Source organism: Scyliorhinus torazame, chromosome 3 (genome assembly GCF_047496885.1).
Source record: "Scyliorhinus torazame isolate Kashiwa2021f chromosome 3, sScyTor2.1, whole genome shotgun sequence".
Taxonomy (NCBI): Eukaryota; Metazoa; Chordata; class Chondrichthyes; order Carcharhiniformes; family Scyliorhinidae; genus Scyliorhinus; species Scyliorhinus torazame.
The window spans coordinates 302850430-302865972 of record NC_092709.1 but is presented as its reverse complement, the minus strand read 5'-3'; the positions used below and the strand labels follow the sequence as shown (position 1 = coordinate 302865972).

General features: G+C 42.9%; 1 protein-coding gene across 8 annotated transcripts in view; it reads right to left on the bottom strand.

The window, feature by feature from the left end:
• The window catches only part of pias2 (protein inhibitor of activated STAT, 2), an 88823-nt gene that overhangs the window by 29206 nt on the left and 44074 nt on the right, over positions 1 to 15543 (bottom strand). For all 8 annotated transcript variants that reach the window (XM_072497471.1, XM_072497463.1, XM_072497468.1 and 5 more), the window contains one exon: positions 7924 to 8029. In XM_072497471.1, coding sequence (XP_072353572.1) covers positions 7924 to 8029 — 106 coding nt within the window. The remainder of the gene's footprint in view (positions 1 to 7923; positions 8030 to 15543) is intronic.

The following is a 15543-nucleotide window of genomic DNA, read 5'->3' as shown; positions in this document are numbered from 1 at the left end:
TAACTGGTCTGATTAGTAAGTTTGCAGACGACACAAAGGTTGGTGGAATTGCGGATAGCGATGAGGACTGTCTGAGGATACAGCAGGATTTAGATTGTCTGGAGACTTGGGCGGAGAGATGGCAGATGGAGTTTAATCCGGACAAATGTGAGGTAATGCATTTTGGAAGGTCTAATGCAGGTAGGGAATATACAGTGAATGGTAGAACCCTCAAGAGTATTGAAAGTCAAAGAGATCTAGGAGTACAGGTCCACAGGTCATTGAAAGGGACAACACAGGTGGAGAAGGTAGTCAAGAAGGCATACGGCATGCTTGCCTTCATTGGCCGGGGCATTGAGTATAATTGGCAAGTCATGTTGCAGCTGTATAGAACCTTAGTTAGGCCACACTTGGAGTATAGTGTTCAATTCTGGTCGCCACACTACCAGAAAGATGTGGAGGCTTTAGAGAGGGTGCAGAAGAGATTTACCAGAATGTTGCCTGGTATGGAGGGCATAAGCTATGAGGAGCGGTTGAATAAACTCGGTTTGTTCTCACTGGAACGAAGGAGGTTGAGGGGCGACCTGATAGAGGTATACAAAATTATGAGGGGCATAGACAGAGTGGATAGTCAGAGGCTTTTCCCCAGGGTAGAGGGGTCAATTACTAGGGGGCATAGGTTTAAGGTGAGAGGGGCAAGGTTTAGAGTAGATGTACGAGGCAAGTTTTTTACGCAGAGGGTAGTGGGTACCTGGAACTCGCTACCGGAGGAGGTAGTGGAAGCAGGGACGATAGGGACATTTAAGGGGCATCTTGACAAATATATGAATAGGATGGGAATAGAAGGATATGGACCCAGGAAGTGTAGAAGATTGTAGTTTAGTCGGGCAGTATGGTCGGCACGGGCTTGGAGGGCCGAAGGGCCTGTTCCTGTGCTGTACATTTCTTTGTTCTTTGTACTAGGGGACACCATTCCTGCAGCCACGTGTTCAACTGCACTCTCTTCCTATTCCTCGCCTTGCTATCACGTGGTACTGGCAACAAACCAGAGATGACAACTCTGTCTGTCCTGGCTTTTAACTTCCAGCCTAACTCCCGTACCAGCCTCCATGAATAGGCGCCGGAATGTGGCGACTAGGGGCTTTTCACAGTAACTTCATTTGAAGCCTACTTGTGACAATAAGCGATTTTTTATTTTTCATTTTTTTTACATAGGTTTAAAGTGCGTGGGGAAAAGTTTAGAACTGATGTGAGAGGCAACATTTTTACAGAGGGTGGTAAATATATGGAATGCGCTGCCTGGGGAGGTGGTGGGAGGTACGATAGTGGCATTTAGGGGACATCTAGACAAATATATGAATAGGGTGGGAATGGAAGGATACGGACTCTGTAAGCGCATACATTTTTAGTTTAGGAAGGTACCATGGTCGGCGCAGGCTTGGAGGGCCAAAGGGACTGTTCCTGTGCTGTACTATTCTTTGATAGGCTGACTATACTTAAAATGGAGATGATACCAAGAATGGATGAGATGCATCCAAACATACGGAGGAACGTGAGAATGGAAATTGCTGAAACACTAGTCATAATTTTTCAGACTTCCTGAAGACTCAGAGTAATGCCAAAAGACTGGAGAATTGCAAATGTTACAAACATGTTCAAAAAAGGGTGTAAAGGTAAATCCAGCCAGGACAATTTAACTTCAGTGGTGGAATACCTTTGGAAACAAAATCATGTTTAACTAACTTGCTTAAATTTTTTGAAGATGTAACAGGGAAGGTTGATGACGGCAACACTCTTCGATATAGTACACATGGATTTTCAAAAAACACTTGATGCGGTGCTGCACATCAGACCTGTGAGCAAAGTGGAGGCTCACAATGAAATGGACAGCAGCAACATAGATACAAAATTAACTGAGTAACAGGAAACAGAGTCGTTGTTAATGGATGTTCTTTGGACTGGGGCAAGGTTTGTTGTGGAGTTTCCCAGGGGTCAGTGTTGGGGGCATTTGCTTATCGGATTATACATTTTAGTGACCTAGATCTTCGTGTATAGGGCATAAAGGGGCTGTTTAGCACAGGGCTAAATCGCTGGCTTTGAAAGCAGACCAAGGCAGGCCAGCAGCACAGTTCAATTCCCGGAACAGCCTCCCCGAACAGGCGCCGGAATGTGGCGACTAGGGGCTTTTCACAGTAACTTCATTTGAAGCCTACTTGTGACAATAAGCGATTTTCATTTCATAAAGTCAAAGTTTATGGATGATATGAAACTTGAAAGCTTTGTGAATTGTGAGGAGGATAGTGTAAACTTCAAAAGAACAGACAAGTGGGTGAAATGGGCAGACAAGCAGCAGATGAAGTTCAGTGCAGACAAATGTGAAATGATTTATTTTAATAGGAACGGAAAGACAATATTAAATAAACCTTCCAAATCTAAGAGGGGTAGAAGAACAGAGGATAACTTGATCATGCTGTGTTTGCCTTAAAATTCTATGAATATTAGTCTTTCATTAATAGTTAAAACTGAGGGAAGGGCAAGAGTGCACTAGCACAGTTATCACACTGTCGAACCCCTAAAGACCAGAGTCACAAATCAGTGGGTGACACAAGTGCAACTTACTAAAGGATCAAAACTACTTCGCTGTGAAGAATCTCCAACAATTAATAACCCAGCCACCACAGTGGCAAGCGGATTACTACTGCCATATAAAGCCACAATAGATACCAGTCTCTACACATTTTAAGAGAGTTCAATTAAAGGTCTGATGGTGAGCTCCATGTAAGTTGCACAACATAGAATGCCTACAGTGCAGAAGGAGGCCATTCCCGTACCAGCCTCCCCGAACAGGTGCCGGAATGTGGCGACTAGGGGTCTTTCACAGTAACTTGAAGCCTACTTGCGACAATCAGCGATTTTCATTTTATTTTCATTTCAAGGCTACACTGACCGTTTGAAAGAGCACACTTCCCAGGTCTACTTCCCTGGTCACCCTGCCCTATGCTCGCAACCCCACGTGACCTGCACATCCCTGGACACAAGGGACTATTTAGCATGGCCAATCCACCTAACCGCACATCTTTGGACTGTGGGAGGAAACCGGAACACCCGGAAGAAACCCACGCAGACACGGGCAGAACCTGCAGACTCCACACAGACAGTGACCCAAGGCCGGAATTGAACCGGGTTCCTGGTGCTGTGAGGCAGCAGTGCTAACCACTGTGCCGCCTATGTACATATTATGGGATTTCATTTGGTTTCATTAAGTCCAATGTTCCAAGTAGAAAAAGATCTGTTCAGTAATTTTGCTGATTTTGCGATGTTCTGGGCCCACATTTCTCAAGCTGATTTCTCCTATAATATAATGCTAAAAATAAACCTCAAAAAGAAAAGAGGAAGCCAGTGTTTTTCAAGTGGAAATAGAAACTGACTTTGATGCAAATACAGATTGGCAACTCCATTTAAGGTTTCTCATATGGAAAACAAGGAACACTGCAGAAGTGTCGCAGGAAATGATTTTCAGGGGCATTGGCATTCTTCATTCTCGGTGTAAATTAAAATGTTATTTAATAAGGTGTAAAGGTTGGGTTTTATCACCATAACCCAAAGATGTGCAGGGTAGGTGGATTGGCCACGATAAATTGCCCCTTAATTGGGGAAAAAATGATTGGGTACTCTCAATTTAGAAAATAAAACAAGGTGTTACGGTTTGCACATTCGGGAAGGGAAGTAGGTCATAACAGTCACATTTCAGTTTAACTTGTGTGTGCAAAATGAGACTTTGTGAAACCAATAACCCAACGGAATAATCTTTGTCCTCACAAATGGTAGAAACATTTTGCACAAATATTTTGGTGGAGTCAATGCTTCTTCAATTCTGTAAGTAGTGCGAGTTAACTGGAGCCACTCTGGGTGCCAACTGCATTTCTCTGCCAAAGTCACAGCTGAATTTGACTCTCCGATATTTACGATAGTTCTCTCACCAGACAGAAAAATAATCAATAGTGCAAGCCACTGAGTCCATTCAGCTGGAGCTGCACGAGAGAAAAGCCAGGTTAGCCGCAAAAAATACTTTCAGAGATACCATCTACAACATGCCAAGTCTCCAAAATGTTTACACCCAATTACATTGGCAGTCTGGGCTCTAATTGTCACTTGAATCTCTGAAACTCAGATTAACCTGCAAGTAACACACTGAATTTGGATACCCTTGCTGTAATTGGTGTTGGGAAAAGTAAATTCTGTAGCAACAAAACATTGTTTAGAAATCAGATTATGATTCAGGTTTTGCTGAAGGAAATAAAAGCAGAAAATGTTAGAAATACTCAGCAGGTCTGGCAGCACCTCTGGAGAGAGAAACAGCATTAACATTTCAGGTCTGTGACCTTTCATCAACAGTTTTCAGGTTTCCAGCAACAGTGATTTGCTTTTGCGCCTGGCAAAAGAAATGCTGCTGAATTTTGAGGCAATGACAGAAATAGCGAACGGTAGAAATGCAGGGGACTTTTAGCAAACATTTGACACTTAGTAAACTACTTCAGACTAAAGGGCTATGGAATTGAAGGACGGGTAGCAAATTGGATTAAACGTTGGTTAGAAGGAAGGAAAGAGTAGGAGTTGGGGCATTTCTCGGAGTGGTTGGAAGTGGTGGGGGTGCCCAACTACGTTGAGACTGCTTATGTTCACCATTCCATGAATAATTTGTACATAAAGCGGGAGGAAATGATATCTCAATTTGTAGGAAATACTAAAATAGAAGGCATGGTAAATAATCCCGATGACCAAAGAAAGGACATGTTGATAAGATGGAGAAATAGACAAAATGTAAGGTGGATTTCAATAATAAGCGTCAGGTGGTAAAATAAAAGTATTATACTTTGAATGTGAACCAGTTGGGCTGGTTTAGTGTATCCAATTCATTTTTTTCCAATTAAGGGGCAATTTAGTGTGGCCAATCCACCTCCCAGTGTGCTAAATGTTTAGCTAAATGTTTAGCTAAATGTTTAGCACACTGGGCTAAATAGCTGGCTTGTAATGCAGAACAAGGCCAGCAGCGCGGGTTCAATTCCCGTATCGGCCTCTCAGAACAGGCGCCAGAATGTGGTGACTAGGGGCTATTCGCAGTAATTTCATTGAAGCCTACTTGTAACAATAAGCAATTATTATTATAGTTGAGTGATATGGAACATCAGAGAAATTTGGTGGTTTAATTCAGGTGGATAAGATATTAATCGTAGCAGTTCAAGTGGATAAAGCTATTAAAAAACCTAATGAAAGACAAGATTGGGGATAAGTATAGAATATAAAGGTCGAGATGTAATTGCAAATCTATACAAAACATTACCAAGATCACAATTAGAGTATTGAATGCAGATGTAGACTTCAAGTAACAAGAAAAATATTACGGAATCAGAGGGTACAGTGCAAATTTATTACAGGGGGACCACTTGAAATTAGCAAGAATAAATAGGGGTAAAGTCATAGAATCATAGAAATTCACAGCAGGGAAGGAAGTCAAACAGCCCATCACAACCAGGCAGCATGGTAGCACAGTGGAAGGCACTGTGGCTTCACAGTGCCAGGGTCCCAGGTTCGATTCCCCGCTAGGTCACTGTCTGTGTGGAGTCTGCACGTTCTCCCAGTGTGTGCGTGGGCTTCCTCCGGGTGCTCTGGTTTCCTCCCACAGTCCAAAGACGTGCAGGTTAGGTGGATTGGCCAAGCTAAATTGTCCTTAGTGTCCAAAAATGTTAGGAGGGGCAGCACGGTGGCGCAGTGGGTTAGCCCTGTGCCTCACGGCGCCGAGGTCCCTGGTTCGATCCCGGCTCTGGGTCACTGTCCGTGTGGAGTTTGCATTTTCTCCCCGTGTTTGCGTGGGTTTCGCCCCCACAACCCAAAGATGTGCAAGGTAGGTGGATTGGCCACACTAAATTGCCCCTTAATTGGAAAAAAATGAATTGGATACACTAAATTTATTTTTAAAAATGTTAGGAGTTACTGGGTTACGGGGATAGGGTGGAAGATAGGGTGGACACGGCTGCCACTGTTCGTCGGTGGAGGGTTTGAATGTTTGTGGAAGTGGGGGTGGCAATCTAACGAACTTCCTGAGTGTTGTTGGAGCTGCACTCATCCAGGCAAATGGAGAGTATTCCATTACACTCCTGACTTGTAGATGGCGGACCGGCTTTGGGGGGTCAGGAGAGGAGTAACTCACCGTAGGATTCCTACCCTTTGACTTGCCCTGGTAGCCACAGTATTTATGTGGCCTGCCCAGTTCAGTTTCTGATTAATGGTAACCCCAGGATGTTTGATTATATATATTCTGATTCGGTCTCTCCTCAGCCTCCTCGGTCATAAAGAAAACTAGTCTAGCATGTCCAACGTTCCCAACTTGAAAAATTGGGCTGCAAAGAGACATAGATAGGATGCAGTGCTGGGCTGAGAAGTGGCAGATGGAGTTTAACCCTGAAAAGTGTGAGGTTGTCCATTTTGGAAGGACAAATATGAATGCAGAATACAGGGTTAACGGTAGAGTTCTTGGCAATGTGGAGGAGCAGAGAGATCTTGGAGTCTATGTTCATACATCTTTGAAAGTTGCCACTCAAGTGGATAGAGCTGTGAAGAAGGCCTATGATGTGCTAGCGTTCATTAACAGAGGGATTGAATTTAAGAGCCGTGAGGTGATGATGCAGCTCCTTTGGTAAGGCCACATTTGGAGTACTGTGTACAGTTCTGGTCGCCTCATTTTAGGAAGGATGTGGAAGCTTTGGAAAAGGTGCAAAGGAGATTTACCAGGATGTTGCCTGGAATGGAGAGTAGGTCTTACGAGGAAAGGTTGAGGGTGCTAGGCCTTTTCTCATTAGAACGGAGAAGGATGAGGGGCGACTTGATAGAGGTTTATAAGATGATCAGGGGAATAGATAGAGTAGACAGCCAGAGACTTTTTCCCCGGGTGGAACAAACCATTACAAGGGGACATAAATTTAAGGTGAATGGTGGAAGATATAGGGGGGGGATGTCAGAGGTAGATTCTTTACCCAGAGAGTAGTGGGGGCATGGAATGCACTGCCTGTGGAAGTAGTTGAGTCGGAAACATTAGGGACCTTCAAGCAGCTATTGGATAGGTACATGGATTATGGTAAAATGATAGTGTAGATTTATTTGTTCTTAAGGGCAGCACGGTAGCATTGTGGATAGCACAATTGCTTCACAGCTCCAGGGTCCCAGGTTCGATTCCAGCTTGGGTCACTGTCTGTGCGGAGTCTGCACATCCTCCCAGTGTCTGAGTGGGTTTCCTCCGGGTGCTCCGGTTTCCTCCCACAGTCCAAAGATGTGCAGGTTAGGTGGATTGGCCATGATAAATTGCCCTTAGTGTCCAAAATTGCCCTTAGTGTTGGGTGGAGGTGTTGACTTTGGGTAGGGTGCTCTTTCCAAGAGCCGGTGCAGACTCAATGGGCCAAATGGCCTCCTTCTGCACTGTAAATTCAATGATAATCTATGATTAATCTAGGACAAAGGTTCGGCACAACATCGTGGGCCGAAGGGCCTGTTCTGTGCTGTACTTTTCGATGTTCTATGTTTTTTCTATGTTCTAAGTTCATCAGCACAGATGAGGTTACATGGTAGTTGGATAGAGATGTTTAAAATTATGACGGGTAGATAGAAATAAATCATTCCAAGTGGTCGAGGAGTCTAGAGTTGATTAGAGACAAGTTTGTAAAGATCAATTTACAGTTTAAAATGTGAAACTGAAATAAAAATGTACATTATGTTTTACATAGAAAAGCATTTACCCCAGTTTTACTCATCAGCTGGAATTAATTTCAATACCATTGCTGGTGTGACAAAGAAGTCCTTGCTTCAGTGCTGAATAATCAAAATCGGCTCTCTCTCAATCAAATGCACTGAAACACTAAGCCAGCCTAAATACTGTATTAGCATTCAACTTACTAAGTGCTCTGGAATGGTCAGAATTCCTGATGCCTTTATTCCGCAGCCTCTGCAGTAACACAGCCGATGTCAGTTGCTTCACCAAGAACACAGACACTGAATAATTCTGGAAAACAATGCAACATAGTTCTGCTTCAAGGCTACTTTTAAATTGTAGAGCCTGAATTCTGAAAAGTGGCAATGCACACCTGCGAATTAACATTTGGTTATGTATGGTAAAGACACTTTGAATTATTTATACTCGCAGCTCTTCAAGTGAACAAAAATTTGAATTATTCAGTTGCTGTACAGAGATAGACTTGGCTATTGCCATCACCAGTTACATGCAGGCAACATTAACATACACAGGAAAAATGAAGATTCAAATTGCAACTCAAACCAAGAAAACAAGAACCTCCCTTTTAATAGTGGTTTGCAATACTGTCTTTTAGTGCTAATGTTTGAATAAGTCACTAGCAGTGGATGCATTTCAGCCAGAGATACATATTCACATTTTCAGTTCAGGCGAGTCGAACAGTTGCTCGGTAGTATAGAACTTGAATATTGCTGAAAAGAGAATCATGTTGCTGAAGCGTTTCATCATGCCCTCATCAGGACAGACACAAGTAATCAAACAATCGCAACAATTTACATTACAGGAGGAAAGGATGCTAATTGGTTGGCACGTCTACTCAGATTGGTCGAGGTTTTGCCACGGGAAAAGCTAAGGGGAACTGTAGGCTTCCCAAACTCTGGGTAATTAAAAAAAAGACGCAAGACTTGAACGTACTCCTTTTTCTTGTTGCAGAGGACGGGTCCCTGCCTATGAACCTATGTCGCTTTGAGCAAACATAAATGAGCCACTTTCAAGCTCGACTGAGTATCTTAAATTGATTGATGGTGTAGCTATTAGCACCCAGGGAATTGTTCATCAAGTGCTGCCCAATCATGGAATTACAACTAACAGCAGATGTTTTGTTTTGGTTTTTGCAAGCACGGGCTGGGAGAGTATGGTCTGTACCTGCTTATGTATCATTTTATGAGCTCCAGCATTGTTTGAAAAGGGATGACATGAGGGTACGGTTATCACCACTACATTAATCTGATAAACTGACCTTCAAAATTTCACAAACAAATCCAACTGTCATGTTACATTCTTGGAATATTATATGCATCATGCAAATACCATTTTCCACCTCAAGGAATTGTTTAAGGAAACTACAATGATTTATAATATCTACAGTTTACTTATGGTTACATAGCTAGCTGGGATCATTGTATATCAACAACTATCTTTCTTCACTGAATACTCAGTTTTAGTGACTATAAAATTGAGCACTGGAGGAGTCTGATGCAGATAGGTCCACATTTGGAGGGGCAAAGATTGGGGATGTGTCCAGTAATTATCCTTATTCTTTTCACCTTGGGAGTTGGAAGGGGTCCAGTTGGTTGGCCAGTTCTCGTTCAGTGATAACTCAGGAGGTGGTTTGTGGATCCGAAGGGTTAGTTCTGACAGCTTTTGTTCTTCTTCACTCTTCATCTGACTCAGGTTGTGGGGGTGTCTGTGTGGAGTTTGTACTTTCTCCCGGTGTCTGCGTGGGGTTCCTCCCGGTGCTCTGGTTTACTCCCATAATCCAAAGGTGTGCAGGTTAGATGGATTGGCCATGCTAAATTGCCCCCAAGTGTCCAAAAGGTTAGACGGGGATAGGGAGGGGATTGTGGGCTTCGGTAAAAAGGTCTTGCGGGCTTAAGGGCCGAATGGACTCCTTCTACACTGTAGGCATTCTATGAAATTGACACTGGGGCAAAGAAGGACAGGTGACGGAAAGCTTGGCCAAAGAAATGAGTTTTAAGGACAGACTTAAAAGGGGACATGGTGGGAAGGTTTAGGGAGGCATCCGAGAGCTTGGGGCCCAGACACTTGAAAGTCAAGGGTACCTGGAGCAAAGGAAGTGGTGGGGCGAGGCCACGGAAGGATATAATTGCAAAGATGAGAATTTAAATTCCAGGTTTTGGTAGAAGAGGAGCCAATGAGAAAGCAGTGACAGGTGAAGAGGCCTTTGTGCCATTAGGATATGGTTCAGTTTTGGATAACACTTCAAAGCCAGAAGAATGTTGAACGACATTATCAAAAATACAATACAAGTTGAAGCAGTCCTGTTTAAACAGAATTGCGATTGGGTCAGACCATACCTTGAGTGCAGTGTTTCATTCTGGTCATTAAATACAAAGAAGCATTTCAGGATAGCGCAAAGATTACCCAAAAGGCTGATCTTTGCTGCAACAGACCTGAACTATAAACATTGAAGAAATATGGACAGTTGAGCCTGGAGATGATCTTGTTGAATTATGAACAAACTGCACGGAAAAGCAAAGGAGGCAATAAAAAATAACTTCAAATTAACTGGTGAAAACAGGCCAAAGGGACAGGCAAAACATAGAACATGCAGTGCAGGAGGCCATTCGGCCCATCGAGTCTGCACCGACCCACTTACACCCTCACTTTCACCCTATCCCCATAACCCAATAACCCCTCCTAACCTTTTTGGTCACTAAGGGCAATTTATCATGGCCAATCCACCTAACCTGCACGTCTTTGGGCTGTGTGAGGAAACCGGAGCACCCGGAGGAATCTCACGCAGACACGGGGAGAACGTGCAGACTCCGCACAGACAATGACCCAGCAGGGAATCGAACCTGGGACCCTGGCGCTGTGGAGCCAGTGCTATCCACTTGTGCTACCGTGCTGCATGTATATTTAGAATTCACAAAGTGATCAACACATGGTGAAAAATGAAAACTCAAACTTACTATGACATAATTGGATACCAGGTCAGACCACGGCATTTGTTAGGATACCGGACAAGAACCCACTTTTTCAATTTGTAAAACTAAGAGGAAAGGATACTTCACCCCAGGAGTGATGACTCTGACCAATAGACATACATGCAGTGGTGCAGCAGTATTGGCACGCGACTAGCAATCAAGAGATCCAGGTAATGCTCTGGGGGTCCTGGGTTCGAATTCCACCATGGCAGATGGTGAGATTTGAATTCAATAAAATTCTGGAATAAAAGTCTTTTGATGACCATGAAACCATTGCTGATTGTCGCAAAAACCTATCTGGTTCACTAAACACCTTCAGGCAAGGAAATCTGCCTACATGCGACTCCAGACCCACATAGCGATGCGGTTGACTCTTCGCTGCCCCCTCTGAATGGTCTAGAAAGCCATTCAGTTAAAGGGATGAGCAACAAATGCTGGCCCAGCCAGCGACACCCACATCCCAAGAGTGAATTAAAAAATACATAGAAACATGCATAGAAATAAGAGCAGGCCATTCGGCCCTTCGAGCCTGCTCTGCCATTCATTATCATGGCTGATCATCAAATTCAATACCTTGATCCCCGCCTTCCCCCCCCTTCATCCCTTTAGCCCCAAGAGCTATATCTAATTCCTTCTTGAAATCACACAATGTTTTGGCCTCAACTACTTTCTGTGGTAGTGAATTCCACAGATTCACCACTCATTTTGTGAAGAAAATTTTCCTCACCTCGGTCCTAAAAAGTTTATCCTCAAACTATGACCCCTAGTTCTCCTTCACCATCGGGATCATCCTTTCTGAATCCACCCTGTGTAATCCTGTTCGAACTTTATACGTTTCTATGAGATCCCCTTTCACACTTCTAAACGCCAATGAATATAATCCTAACCTACTTAAGTCTCTCTCACATGACAGTCCTGCCATCCCAGGAATCAGCCTGGTAACCTTCGCAAGAACATCCTTCCTCAGATAAGGACACCAAAACTGTACACAATACTCCAGCTGTGGCCTCACCAACACCCTATACAATTGCAGTAAAACATCCTTATTCCTGTACTCAAATCCTCTTGCTATGAAGGCCAACATACCATTTGCCTTCTTTGCTGCCTGCGGCACCTGCGTGCTTACTTTCAGCGACTGATGAGAGGATACCAAGGTCTCACTGAGTATCCACCTCTCAATTTACACCCATTCAAATAATAATCTGCCTTCTTATTTTTGCTACCAAAGCAGATAACCTCACATTTATCTACATTATACTGCATCTGCCATGCACATGCCTATTCACTCAGCCTGTCCAAATCCCACTGGAGCATCTCTACGTTCTCCTCACAGCTCACCCTCCCACCCAATTTGTATCAGCTACAATTTTGGAGATAATAAAGTTCCCTCATCCAAATCATTAAATATATAATGTGAACAATTGAGGTCCTAGCACAGATCCTTGCAGTACCCCCACTCCAACTTGTGTTTCTCAGAACTTCCAGTACATTATTCATGTCTTCCTTGTGAAGACAGAAACAAAGTATGAATTTAGTTCCTCAGTCATTTCTTTATTCCCCGTTCTGAATTCCCCCATTTCTGACTGTGAGGGGCCTGCATTCATTTTTATCAATCTTTTTCTCCTAACATACCTATAGAAATTTTTACAGTCAGTTCTTATGTTCCCCGCTGGCTTACTTTCATATTGTATTTCCCCCTTCTTAATCAATCCCTTGGTCCGCCTTTTAAACTGTTCCCAATCCTCGGGTCTGTTGCTTTTTCTTGCTAATTTGTATGCCTCTTCTTTGAATCGAATACTATCTTTAATTTCCCTTGTAAGCCATGGGTTGGCCACAGATCCCCTTCTACTCTTGCACCAAATAGGAATAAACAACTTTTGGAGTTCATCTATTCGTTCCTTGAATGCCTGCCATTGCCTGTCCATAGTTCTTCCTTTCAATAATGTTTCCCAGTCCATCAGTCCAACTCATGCCTCATACCATAATAGTTACCTTTATTGGGATTCAGGATCCTGATCACATCTACCTTGATGAATAATTCATGGTAACTCATCCCCAAGGGTTCTCTCACGAGACTGCCAACGAATCCTTTCTCATTGCACAATATCCAATCCAAGATGACCTGTTCCCTTGTTGATTCCTCTACGTATTGGTCCAGAGGTCGATCTCGTATCCACTCCAGAAACTCTATTGTACTATGACTAATTTTACTCTCACAATCGAAATGCAGATTAAAGTCACCCATAATCACAGATGTTCCTTTAACAAATGCATCTTTCCTCAATATCTTTAATCAACAAAGCAACTCCACCACCTTTTCCTTTCTGTCCGTTCTTCTTAAAACTGAATAGCCTTCAATGTTTAGATTCCATCCGTGGTCACCTTGGAGCCCTGTCTCCGCAATTCCAACTTTATCATACCCCTTTAACATCTATCACGCAACTAATTCATCCAATTTAATTTTAATGTTCTGAGCGTTCAGGTACAAAGCCTTAAGTCTATTCCTTTTAATGTTCCTTGTTTCGTCCCTATTACTTTTTACTGTGTCCTTATCTGATTCTGGCCCACAATTTCTTTGCCTATTGCTTTTCTTATTCTCCTTGCTTTCTTTTTCTCTTATTCTTGATTCCCCCTGCTCTGAATCAACATCCTGGGGGTTACCATTGATCAGAAACTGAACCGGACAAGCTATATTAAAACTGCGGCGACCAGGGCAGGTCAAAGGTTAGGAATCCTATGGCGAGTAACTCACCTCCTGACCCCCCCAAAGCTGGCCCACCATCTACAAGGCGCAACTCAGGAGTGTAATGGAATGCTCTCCACATGCCTGGATGAGTGCAGCTCCAACAACACTCAAGAAGCTCGACACCATCCAGAACAAAGCAACCCTTCATTGCTCCCCCTTCCAAATAAATTCAAACCCTCCACTACCGACAAACAGTGGCAGCCGTGTGTATCATCTACAAGATGCACTGCAGTTTGCACTGGTCTCCCCTCCCTCTGAACTTGTCCCCATGTCCCAAGAACCAGAAATCCTACCCTTCACACCATCTCTTCAGCCACGTATTCAACAGATATATCCTGCTGTTTCTGCTCTGACTAGCACATGGCGCTGGTAGTAATCCTGCGATAACTGCCTTTGAGGTCATACTTTTCAACTTGTTTCCTAGCTCCCTACAGTCTGCTTTTAGGATCTAACCCCCTTTTTTACCTGTCCTTTGTACCAATGTGCACCACCATGACAACTGGCTGTTCTCCACCCACCTTCAGAATGACTTTCAACCGCTCGGAGACATCCTTGACCCTAGCACCAGGGAGGCAACGTGCCATCCTGGAGTCTCTTTTGCAGCCACAGAAACGTCTATCTATTCCCCATTCAATTGAAACCCCTGATTATTGCATTTCTACTCCTTTTGCTCCTCCCCTGTGCAGCGTAGCCAACCATGCTGCTATGAATTTGGCTGCTGTTGCTATCCCGAGAGGCCATTCCCCTCAGCAGTATCCAAAACGGTGTATCTGTTTTGCAGGGGAACAGCCACAGGAGTTTCCTTCATCTTCCATGTTTTATGTTAATCTTTTTTGTTGAAACAAACTTTTTTTGTTATGTTTGTTTGTTAAAATAAACTAATTTAGACACAGAATTAACCGCATAAGAAAATAACTTTACAATTATGAGTTAAACAGTTCATAAACAAGGAAAAAAATAAACTTACTATATATAGCTATTAATTCCAATTAAGCAACTCAGTACAGTTCAAATGCCTCTTATAAATAAAGTTAACAAACATATTGCTTGCTTATTTGTGTAGAGACTTTTGAAGAGAGTTCCTTTCAAGGGCAGATTCAGGACACTGCTGCTCAACCTAGCAGCATTTGGCAAAACTGTTGTTTAACTTAAAATCCATCGATCTTGTCAGACAACTCCGATGGCAAACTACAAAACTACAAACAAACCTGGCTCCTCCCATTAATTATATCACCTGTATACCACTAAGATGTTACATGACCTGCTTAGCTAGGATTAAATACAACCCATCATAAATAATCTACTCTCCAGGGAATCTTCCGCAATCATAATGTTCCATTAGCCCTCGATATGTAAGCAAGTAAAGGATTAGAATCAATGACCGCTCCTTTTACGACGACTTAATTACAGCTTTAGCAGACACACAATCTGGATACCTTAACCTAGGTTCTTTAATAATATCAGGGCAACTAATATACACCTTAACCCAGGCTTTTAAACCCCTTACTGCAACAAATATAAAATACAATCATTAAATTAGAATCATAGAATCACTATATATACCAATCTCTTGCATTCATCACAAGATTAGCTAAATTTTCTTTCACATCCATATCTACCTATTTATGTACAACCAGTAGATTTGAAATGCATGTTTTCTTCAAGTACAGTGAGTTCTATTTCCACAACATGGACCGCAGTCATTCAAGAAGGCAGTCACCATCACTTTCTCTTAAGCGATTAGGAGTGGGCAATAAATGCTAGCCCAGCCAGTGATGCCCACATCCCCATAAATGAATTTTTAAAACCTCACTAATGGCTCAGGCATCACATTTGCAAAACAGACCTGAATTTTATCCGACCAAGTCTTGGATCAACAACTTGCATTAGTGGTGGTATGAAAATTAACCTCAATGCCCTCACTTGAAGGAACATCTTATTTAAGAGTTACTGATTACATTTCCAACTTCTGGGAAGCCTTTTCCAAGAACATAAAAAAGTAAATAAAAAGCTTTGCATTTCTTGGCACCCTTCACATTCTCAGGAGGTCCAAAACGGTTGGTCCAAGT